Source organism: Danio rerio, chromosome 10 (assembly GCF_052040795.2).
Source record: "Danio rerio strain M-AB ecotype USA chromosome 10, GRCz13ab, whole genome shotgun sequence".
Lineage (NCBI taxonomy): Eukaryota > Metazoa > Chordata > Actinopteri > Cypriniformes > Danionidae > Danio > Danio rerio.
This window is the reverse complement of record NC_141030.1, coordinates 7,307,501-7,319,688: the sequence shown is the minus strand read 5'-3', so window position 1 is coordinate 7,319,688 and position 12,188 is coordinate 7,307,501. Positions and strand designations below refer to the sequence as shown.

Sequence of the window (12,188 nt, the reverse complement as noted above, 5' to 3'; positions counted from 1 at the left end):
GTCGAAAATAGCAGACATCAAACGGGTTGGACTGACGCCTTCTTGCTATAATTATCACAACATCAGCAATTGCAGGTTTGTGAGTAACTCATGTTGATGACAATTTAGGGATATACTTTAAAATATCCAGGCAGTTGCCTCTCTTGAAAAAGCACTATGTGTGAGCTTATGTATAGGTCAACACAGGCTCATTGGAAATACGTTTCGCAGCCTACATTTTTGCGAAATGAAATTTTTTTTTTAAAAATCACTGCACCGGGAGCATTATATTGCACATTTTATTTGGGATGTAACGATTCACTTTGAGTGGGTTGAAAATTTATCCAAATATGTGACGAGTCAAATTGATAGAAATGTTAAATGAATCTCTATATATTTTTTGAACAGTGGTGGCGCTGTGGTTACAGACGCAAGCTCGCTTTACCTGCACATTAGCGGCAAGCAAGAGGTGGAACGCCAGAGTAAAATGACAGCGATAAAGTGCGCCAGATAAAACACAAACTGTGTGCAAATACTGCAAAAAGACGTTTACTTACACTAACAACAACAAACATGATGCACATAAACCGTCAACACAGTGAAAAACTCCCGTCACAGAGGTCTATATGCAAAAAACTATTAATAAACCAAATCACGCGGACCGGATGATCAGCAATTGCAGGTTTGTGAGTAACTCATGTTGATGACAATTTAGGGATATACTTTAAAATATCCAGGCAGTTGCCTCTCTTGAAAAAGCGCTATGTGTGAGCTTATGTATAGGTCAACACAGGCTCATTGGAAATACGTTTCGCAGCCTACATTTTTGCGAATGAAAAAAATAATAATAATAAATCACTGCTCCAGGAGCATTATATTGCACATTTTATTAGGGATGTAACGATTCACCGTGAGTGGGTTGAAAATGTATCCAAGTATGTGACGAGTCAAATCGATAGAAATGTTGAACGAATCTCTATCTATTTTTTGAACAGTGGTGGCGCTGTGGTTACAGACGCAAGCTCGCTTTACCTGCACATTAACGGCGAGCAAGCGGTGGAACGCCACAGTAAAATAACAGCGGTAAAGTGCGCCAGATAAAACACAAACTGTGTGCAAATACTGCAAAAAGACGTTTACTTACACTAACAACACCAAACATGATGCACATAAACCGTCAACACAGTGAAAAACTCCCGTCACAGAGGTCTATATGCAAAAAACTATTGATAAACCAAATCACGCAGACCGGATGATCAGCAATTGCAGGTTTGTGAGTAACTCATGTTGATGACAATTTAGAAATATACTTTAAAATATCCAGGCAGTTGCCTCTCTTGAAAAAGCGCTATGTGTGAGCTTATGTATAGGTCAACACAGGCTCATTGGAAATACGTTTCGCAGCCTACATTTTTGCGAAATGAAATTTTTTTTTTAAAAATCACTGCACCGGGAGCATTTAATTGCACATTTTATTTGGGATGTAACGATTCACTTTGAGTGGGTTGAAAATTTATCCAAATATGTGACGAGTCAAATTGATAGAAATGTTAAATGAATCTCTATATATTTTTTGAACAGTGGTGGCGCTGTGGTTACAGACGCAAGCTCGCTTTACCTGCACATTAGCGGCAAGCAAGAGGTGGAACGCCAGAGTAAAATGACAGCGATAAAGTGCGCCAGATAAAACACAAACTGTGTGCAAATACTGCAAAAAGACGTTTACTTACACTAACAACAACAAACATGATGCACATAAACCGTCAACACAGTGAAAAACTCCCGTCACAGAGGTCTATATGCAAAAAACTATTAATAAACCAAATCACGCAGACCGGATGACCAGCAATTGCAGGTTTGTGAGTAACTCATGTTGATGACAATTTAGGGATATACTTTAAAATATCCAGGCAGTTGCCTCTCTTGAAAAAGCACTATGTGTGAGCTTATGTATAGGTCAACACAGGCTCATTAAAAAAAAAATTCTAATTTCAACTGTAACTCTAATACAACCCAATTCTTAACTAATTGGGTTAAGTTAGCTTTATTAAAGCAATCAGCAACTGTGAACTCTGTCATTTCATGTAAATCTCATTTCAATGTTGTTCTTTTAATACTTTGATTGCTACTATTGTCCTAATTTATAGATGGCTTTGGAAAAAGGCATCTGCCAAATGAGTAAATGTAATTTTATTTTAAATGTTAATGTTAAAGTGCACTTAATTGTCATTCATGGATTAGTGAATAAGTGAGGGAGCGGTTTTCCCAGTGTTCTACAGAGTTTAGCCCTAATTAAGCACACCTGAGCCAGCTAATCAAGTTCTTTAAGCGTCAGTGTTGAGCTGACTGGAGTTAAACTTGTGTTAAACTTGTTCTCTCACAAAGTTTTTGTAAAGTTCAGCAAATACTTGTCTGTTCACAATTCTGCTGTGGTTGTAAGCTTTGTAAGTTTTTTTTTGGATCTGATTATACCATTTTCTAATACATTAAGTGATATTAAAAAGAACAAACTCTGTAAACATTTTATTAAACATATAGATCAATATAATATATTATGTTTAAATAATTTTCCATTAAAAATGTGTGAAGGCCATGTGACCATCAGGAAGAATCAGGGAAGAACACAGCCTCTCATTTCTCACAGGACGCGTTCTCTGTCCCCCGAGTTTGTTTTTCCGAGGTAACTTGGTAAGACCGGTCTCCACAAGAACGCGAGTCCGTTCTCTGCGTTCTTAGAATTGAGAAAAAGCCTATGTCTTCTGAAATGATCTTGCGTTCTTATGTTCTCCTGTAACGTCATTATCAATCGCCAAAGTTCAGTTCTATAATTTGAGAACGGAAGACGCGTGAAAGAACCCAGATGTGTTCTTGACTAGTCATGGGATAACTTTGAATACATTATTATTTAAATGTCTGGGTAAAAACAGGACTTCTGCAGGTTTCATCAAGTCAAATTGAATACTTTTTAAGACCTTTTAAAGCTCATTATGAATGAAATTTCAGACTTTCACATGACAAAACTTTAATAATGTTCAGTAATAACCAGTGGATTTTTTTTACTTGCCCCATAAACATTAAAATACAGTTATTTCTTTGCCACATATTTTAAATAACTTGTCAAAACAAGCAAACTCTGGTTATATATATATATATATATATATATATATATATATATATATATATATATATATATATATATATATATATATATATATATATATTTATTTATTTTTATATATATATATATATATATATATATATATATATATATATTTTTTTTTTTTTTTTTTTTTTTTAGCACTACCTTTCTTTAAAAAAAGACAAGTTTTAAAAGCTACAATAAACAAAATTTATGCACATCATGAATTTATCCATTAATACATGGAGAACTTTTAAACAAAAATTATTGTAAGGAAGACAATTAAACCTTATTGTTAAAAAGTTTTAAAATGTTTATTTTGTTTAACACTTTTTTAGATGGATTTGTTGGTTTTACCGATTGGCCATAGCTTTACATGGACAACAAGTGAAAATTAAGACCCACAACAGCTATTTCAATGAATTTAATACTTTTTAGGGCCTTAAATTTAGTGTTTGAAATGTAAGACATTTTAAGACCCCACGGACACCCTGAAAAAAACAAAAACTTTTTCTCCCCTTTTGAACACAATATATTTTATTTTGAAAAACATTTATAATATTTTGGAAAGGTAAACATGTCAGGCTTAAAAATGAAAATAAATCATTGACTTCTGCTGTCTTCATTTGTTTCAAAAACACTGATTTTTTTTACAATTTAAAACTGCATTTTAGTATATTTTTTTTCTACTGGAGATACTGTGTCCTAAAAAACAAACAAAAAAGTCAATAAAAAAAATCTTACACATTCTTTAGGAACGGTATAGCAGAAAAGTTTGGCGGTTTTAAACCCTTGGCTTTTTAAAACCGCGGTATACCTTGAAAACGGTTATCATCCCATGCCTGTTCTTGATATTGAGGAGGCATTGATAAAAGTACTCGCTTTATAAGTCCCAGAAGTTATTGTGGCTCAATAAAAGTGCAGAATTTTTTACCTGTTTAATACTAAAGTTCAGAGATACAACTTATTTATCTCGGGAGTTTCCTGAAATGAGACGGTGAAAGCAAACATTACCATAAAAATCTTTATAAAGGCATAAACACAATAAAGGTGTTTATTTGCTGAAATTAATGTTAAAATCTATTTTGTTTGTGTTGTGCAAAATATATGTGTAAGGCTTTTGTATATATTGAAATGGCTCATTGTATGAATGCTGTAATGTTTAAAGAATTTTCCGTTTAAAACACATGAAGGCCATGTGATCATAAGGAAGAACGCAGAATCTCATTTCTCACAAGACTGTTCTCTGTTCTCGCAGTCTCCCGAGTTCATTCTTTTAAGGTAACTCTGCTTTCAAGGTCTCTGCTTTCTTGGAATGGGTATGTACTTTTTTGTGAAGGAAAAATATAAACGTTTGAGTGTGTAACAGAAGAGTATGCAATCTTTGGGACATACTACTTCCTCATTACCAGATGCTGCTAAATTCCTTAGAGCCCTGTCAATCATCCACACATCATCCACATTTCTCTCATATTTAATTTCCTACCTTATTGAAGAAGCAGCAGCAGGATAATCTGTCATTCATGAGTCTTCATGCAGAGAAATCTCCTCAGGTGTTTGGATAATTATGCATTCAGACGTTAATGTCCAAACATGACTTTATAGTTCACGTTGTTGTTGCAGATGAAATATAACACGGGAAACACAATTTAAACATGTTCCAGTGGGCTAGATATTAATTAAGTCATACAAACATCTTTTCTTGACAGTTGGTCTCTCGCGTCCATAATGTTTGTAGTTTATTTACACATTAGTTCTAGTCGAATTCACGTCTAACGCGCAATGAATTGTGGGAATTATTACTGGTTAGAGTATAAACGGTTCTACACTTCCGAGTTTTTACCGGATATAGTAAACCATCCGGGAACATTTAGCATACTCTTTTTAACATACTACAATTTTGGGACATACTAATTCTATTTTCAAATACTATTTAGGATGGATAGCACGAATTGGGACGCAGCATTCCTCTTCACAATACAATTCCAATAATGGGAGTCACAATTCGAATCTTAACCTATTTTTTTCCAATTTCTTCTGCTGTGCATAAACACTTTTACATTTATATTTTAATTAGAGTTTGGGTTTTTTATGCATTTGTTTATGATTGGAATCTATGTATGAAAGCATTGTCATCTTAAAAAAACATTGAATGACCTTCTACATATGTTGGTATACTTTGCTAGGAAATGTATCTTTGTAAAGTGGATTAATGAAGAACCGCCCCGTTCAAATCGATGGCTGCTCGCAATCTGCAACACAATCCTACTTGAGGCTTTCTCCACAGCCATGAAGAACAAACCTTTCCTTTTTTTATCAGAGCCGGGACCCTTTCTTTGATTATCTAGGAACCTCTAAGTCTCTAAGACTAAAAGCTTGTCTGTTAAAGAGAAATGTAATATTAATCCAGAAAAACCAAACAAAAAGCGCTCAGGGGTAACTCAAATATTTGGTCGGTGCTTCATCAAGGATTCATCAAAACAACAACAGGAATCAGTCCAAGGCACTCCAAAAATGTGGAAAATTAAAAAGCCTTTATTTACATGGCTAAATCTTAAAAAACCTATGCGTTTCTGCAAGGATCTGCCTTCATCAGGGTAACAGTGATCAGGCGCGTCTAGAGTCTCTTTTGAGTACTACGGTCACATGACTCATTTAAACATCCCAACAACACCCAAACAATTTAACAAACAAAGTCAACTATCATCATTAATTCTGCGTAGATAGAGGGTGACATATTATCATACATAGATATACACTTGCATATATGAAAATAAATAAATAAATATATATATATATATATATATATATATATATATATATATATATATATATATATATATATACATATATATATATATATATATATATACATATATATATATATATATATATATATACATATATATATATATATATATATATATATATATATATATATATATATATATATATATATATATATATATACACATATATATATATACATACATATATATATATATATATATATATATATATATATATACATATATATATACATACATATATATATATATATATATATATATATATATATATATATATATATATATATATATATATATATATATATATATAGAACTGAAATGTAAAATGCCTATTTGTAATATAATTTTGTATTTTATGTCATTATTATTATTATTTTTTAAATATTGTTTTCAATTTAATTACAATTTAATTTTATTTACTACTATTATTATTTTTTTTTTAAATGTCATGTGGGGGTCAGAATTTAAATCAGAATTCAAATGACATGCATAATAGATATTATCTTTATACTCACTGTAATTTTCTGATATGTTTTTGCACTAAAAATGTTTAATAAAAACCTATTTGGAAAAAAAAAAAAACATTGAATGTAAACACCAGATGTAAAAGAAAAAACAATTCTTATTTAAAAAAGAGAGAAGGTGTCCTTAAAAGAAAAATGTTTATATAAAAAAGGATATTTGGAATTATTATATTGTTATTTCTTTCAATTCAGAAATCCCACACAATTTGTTTCATTAGTTTGCAACATTCATTCATTAATTTCCTTCTGCTTAGTTCCTTATATATCAGGGGTCAACACCGCGGATTGAACCGCCAACTATTCCAGCATTTGTTTACACTGCAGATGCTCTTCCAGCCGAGAGGAGCCTGGCTGCAGAGCTATCTGTGCTGCATCCAATGCTTTTTAATTCGCTTACCTAACCCCACCCCTAACCCTACCCATCACAGTGACGTCACTCACTCCATTGAGTGCATTGTGTCTGACATTGCATTGCTGAGTAATGCAATCTCAGCTGGCAACATAAAGGCTGCATCCAGATACTATTGTTCCAGCTGCAACCCAGTACTAAGAAGCACGCATACACTCTCACATACACACACTCATAATCTAAGCCCAATTTTGGTTTTAGCCAATTCACCTATGGCGCATGTCGTTTGACTGTGAGGGGGAAACCGGTGCAGTAATTTAGTTCACCTTCATTCGCATGGTGTTTGCAGAACACAACCAGCAAGCTTCCACTTATCTTGCAGCAATGGTGACATGTGATTCCACTGTAATCAGTGCATCACATTAATGACACTATGTCAGCATTCTTTGGTCGTGCTGCAATGTGACCCCTTTTGGCCGAGTGGCACAGTACGGTCCAGTACGCTTTATGGCAGTTTCCACTGTCAAAAGGTACCAAACCGCATTGTATCACTTTTTGGGTACCCATTTGCAAAGGATACCCAACACGACAAAAGGGTACCAAAAGGCAGAGCGATACGCGTAGCTGAACGATATTTATTTACAGATATGCATCACTAGCTCGAGCACAAGCCAGTAGAATGAAAACAAAGGAAGCGCCATTTTTAAATACACAGTGACATTACATTGTAACACTATATACACATATAATAAAGAGCTATGGCCAACCTGAGCTCAAAGTAACAAACCTTGATGTCGTCTTGCTAAACAGCCACAAAGCTTTGTTGTTGTTTTAAGAGGCCATCTAAAAGCGCAACCGATTTCACTTTCTCGAGAGAGCTCACGTAGGCGTCTTTATTTGTAATAATGAACTTCTTAAGCTGATAATAATAACGTGCACATGATTATTAAAGTGCTTCTGACATCCGATTCATTTAGAAACGGATAAACGCGAGAGTGAAGCATGAAAAGACAAAGGAGATGCCGTAAAAAACTACGGAGCAAATGATTCTTTCAGCAACCTAATCCATGAACAAACTGCCATGTTTAACTATTATCCTCACCTTTTGGACTATTATGAACTTGGAATAACAGAAATCCTTTCTAACAAGAGGTTACATGTGCTGGTGGACCATTGGTACCCTTTTGGCAGCGGAAACACAAGCCTGATAAAGGCAGTGGCATAGCGCAAAATGCGGAGGCCCCCCTGCAGGGATCACTGATAGGGCCCCCAGTTGAGGGGGGTTGGGGGACAACGCGGGGAAGCGATTACAAATTGAGGAGCGGGGAAGGGAGGCGGGGTGGAGCAACAACGCGGGGAAGCCTTCACAAACTGAGGAGCGATTACAAACTGAGGAGCGATCACAAACTGAGGAGGGAGAAAAGGGTGGGGTGGAAGGATGACGCGGGGAAGCCTTCACAAACTGAGGAGCGATCACAAACCGAAAGCGGCGAGAGCGTCAAAGTAGCCAGAAGTCATTCATTTTTAATGAGAACCGGCGGCGAGAAACAGCGCGGCGCGTCTTCTCCTGTGTGGGCGTCGAGAAGAGAAAAACATCAAGTCAACTTTATGGTATGAGCTATGACGCGGTTATTCCCAAGAGTTTGATTATTGCGGTTGCCGGATTTTCAATTATTGAAAATCGCGATGACGTGGGGCCCCTAATCACGTGGGGCCCCCTCGCGGTGTGTGTCCTGCGGGCCCGTCCACTACGCCACTGGATAAAGGTGACCCATACCGAACCGTACCGTACAGTATTGTACCACACAGTGGATATGGACCATCCTGAAGCCAATCGCACAACGGCCAATAAATGCCACCCTGCACCACATCACGGCTTTACAATCTTATTTTTGTCCATCTCTGTCCAAACTAAGTGAATTCAGCAGCACATGTATACATGTCTGTCGGGACTTTTTTTTCTGTTTCTAGCTCACACTTGCCAGGCATACACCTTCGCAATAAAATTTTAATAAAGAGTTGATTCTGAACTTTTGAGAACTGATTCAGAATCATCCAGAAAGAATTACAAGGCATCGATTAATCAATTTCGTTCAGATTTGCACAAATATTTAATTCCATACAGAATTCCATAGGGATGCAACAATACAGTTAGCCCACGGTTCAATGCATACCTCGGTTTTTTAACATGGTTTTCGGTTCGGTTCTCATGGCTTGGCATGCGTGTTTTTTTTATCCAATAGGCAATAGGAACAGTAAGAAGTTAAGGAGAAAAAAATAAAAACGATTTATTGCAATACTCATTTTGTTTTACTTAAAAGCCAAGAAAAGTACACTAGTTCCTAGTGTAATGTATAAAAAATGAACACTGAAATCTCACAGCAGCTGATAGCCCATGTACAAACTGGGGAACACATAAAATCCTACATTTTGAAAATAAACATACATGTGAAGTTAATAAAGATAAATTGGCCATTTCAAATAAACACATTTGTACTGAAGTAAACAAATAAACCATCCTAATTATCTCGGTGCTGAAAAAATGCGAGACTGTAGTCTGAAACGTGGATCAAGTGCTTTTATAAAATGACAAAAGCCCACATCACCGAAACGGCTGCAAATCTTTAGCAATAAACACCCGCACTGCCTTTGTTTTATTTATGCGTCTTTCGGAACTAGTTGGGCAGATTCAGCGAGGGATTGTTGCTATTTGGAGGACTTTATTACCTTCTCTGCTATTCTGCCTCCAGACAGTGATATTGCTGGGTGATGGCGCTGCAGATGTGCAGTCATGGTTATGCGTGTAAAACAAAACTTGCACACAGTTATGTTTTGTTCACCGTTTTTTCTTTTATTGGCATTAAACTTACCGGCAAAACCGAAATGTCCTCACACCACAGATTAGAAAGACGCTGACGCTTTCTTGTACTGTTGCCTCACTTTGCCGGCGCTTCCTTGTACTGTTGCCTCAGCCTCACTTCACCGCCGCTCGCAATGTTAAAGTCTGAAATGGTGGTCAAGCGCCCCCTATCTTTAGAGCATAGTGATTGGATATTTACTCGCGGCAAGGAGTTTCCTCATCTCAGCTCATGGATTTAGAGGCACACACAGTCAAGTCGGGGAGATATAAAACGCGCATAAATTAATTAAACTCAAAACCGAGAAATTCACAATTCACAAGTGCGTATTGAACCGTGGAGGTCGTAGCGTACGGTTTAAGAAAGGAAAGGTCTAGAAATGAGCTATTTACACATAAAATGAATTATTATTATTATTATTATTATTATATTGAGAACCGTGGCATACCTAGAATGCCATATAAGTATTCATTTAAAAACAAGATTATCTGAGAAATTTGTCATTTTATTGGCCATTGTATATAGTTTAGGATTAAAGTATGAAAAAAACATAAAATTACCGCTATGTGATGAGCTTGAGTCTTCTGCCTTTCCGAAGAGAAACTCGTACTTGGCTTTGGCGACAATTTCTGCGTGTGTAGAGGAGCTGCTGACTCGATCAAATGCTTCACCCTGCAAGAACAAACCACAGTTAAACTGATGTGCAAAATATACACTTTTTCTCCAAGCAAAAACAAATTAAAGACAGTAAAAAAACTGGTAGAGCAAAAAAAAAAAACTAGACAGGTGCACAACATAATCAGTAAATACAGAAACATATGAGTCGCAGGAATGCATGAATACAGTTTTTCTCAGACGCTTTGGTGCATTTCTCAAAACACTATTTACATTTGCACAACAGTTAATGCAAACCTGTCAACATTGGGATGTGAAAATAAGGGACATGCCCACCATAATAAGGAAATCCCCCGACCCAATTCAAAAAAAAAAATCCTAAATTACTAAATATGCTTATTTGGAGCTGTTTCGTTGGAAATAAACAGGTAAATGGTCAGTAATATGCTTAATTATTATTTACAAATGAAAAAATAAGTATTATACATTAGCAGCAAATACATTAGCAAACAGTTCAGCTTATTGAAATTAATAGCTATTATAATGAAATGGAATCAAATCTCATTAGCCGTTTCTTCACTGTATAACTTACACATTCAGATTAAAGAACAACAAATGAATGATTTATTTAGATTTTTTTCATTTGATTACATTAAATAACAGAGGTGTCTTTTAAAAAATGCACACATCTAACGTTATAATGAAAGCCTTCGACTGCTTTCCTACCTGTTTATGCTCATTTAGGACGAAATTACTTGTGTTTGAAAAAAAAAACCCACCAAGATAGACATCTTTAGATATTATTATTATAAACTATGTGCATATCTGTTTAAACACGCACCCAGAACCCAAACTTTTGCTCCGCTTCAAATCACGAGTACAGAATCTGTTTGGGAAACAGCGTCTATTCATCACTATGGAGCGCGTCAGCTGACAGTCACGCACCTCTATATGACTGTTTTGAACATTGCATATGAAGGTGCGACGGCACCTGTAATGAAAAGGAAAGGAATCGTGCCATTTTTATGTTTATTTCAAAGTGTTTTCGTGCCTAAACAAAACCACAGAACAGACTCGCATTTAAGAGTAAGGGGTGTCCCCTGGTGGTTCGGTGGTATGGGTTGTGTATAGGGAGGCTCGGCTCTTTAATGTTTATTTGCCACCCTTCAGAGAAACACTGAAAATACGGGAGAAATACGGGAAAATACCTGTACCGGATTATATCGGGATAGAACAGTAAAATACGGGAGAATCCCAGGAAAAACGGGAGGGTTGACGAGTATGATTTTATGCATTTCTCAAAACAATTGGTACAAACTGCAAAACCTAGTTGATAACCTCCAGAAGCGTGTCACTTGCTCAAAATGGATAGTTAATTCCTCAAAAGCAAGTACTGATGTCAATGATAGTGTCACTATCATCAAGATCAAGATGTTTATGAACAAGATAGTCAAATGGCTTCATTGGTTTTCATTTTTTCCAATGTGTAAATTGGTTGACATCACCCAACCATAGTGTGTATAGACTATCCTGTCGCATAATGCGGCAAAAATCCTACACAACGATAATAGTTTGATTGCGGATTGCAATTGCTGTGTTTACATGTCTGTACTGCACTTCAATAATGTGACTAAAATGGGCATACTCCACATCTTACAGTTTTTCTTGTTTGCTTTGACCTGGTTAAAGAAACTAGGTTCCACTTCATTTTCATTATCATTATCCCAGCAGAGCAGAAGACAGGTCTTGCAAATGTTTAAACCCTTTCTCATTGGGTTGATACATTTTCCCCATCATTTTTTAAAACAGTTAACACGGATGTCATTCAAGCAGTCCAAACTCTATTGTTTTAGCCATAGTAACCAAACAGAAACCATCTATTCCTAACCATTAGAAACTACCAAGATTATAAGG

General features: G+C 35.7%; 2 protein-coding genes and 1 long non-coding RNA gene across 9 annotated transcripts in view; 1 reads left to right on the top strand and 2 right to left on the bottom strand.

The window, feature by feature from the left end:
- The window catches only part of tln1 (talin 1), a 1,269,505-nt gene that overhangs the window by 315,967 nt on the left and 941,350 nt on the right, over positions 1-12,188 (bottom strand). The gene's annotated exons all lie outside the window — the stretch shown is intronic.
- psd3l (pleckstrin and Sec7 domain containing 3, like) overlaps positions 1-12,188 on the bottom strand; it is a 246,352-nt gene that overhangs the window by 201,856 nt on the left and 32,308 nt on the right. For all 7 annotated transcript variants that reach the window (XR_015500752.1, XR_015500753.1, XR_015500754.1 and 4 more), the window contains exon 2: positions 10,220-10,331. Coding sequence is in view for 1 of the 7 variants with exons in the window: in XM_087270097.1 (XP_087126223.1) it covers positions 10,220-10,331 (112 nt within the window). In the remaining 6 variants the exon portion in view is untranslated. The remainder of the gene's footprint in view (positions 1-10,219; positions 10,332-12,188) is intronic.
- Positions 3,274-10,081, top strand: LOC147834990 (uncharacterized). Its single transcript, XR_015500805.1, has 3 exons — positions 3,274-5,634; positions 7,652-8,017; positions 8,568-10,081. It is a non-coding gene; the product is annotated as an uncharacterized LOC147834990 (long non-coding RNA).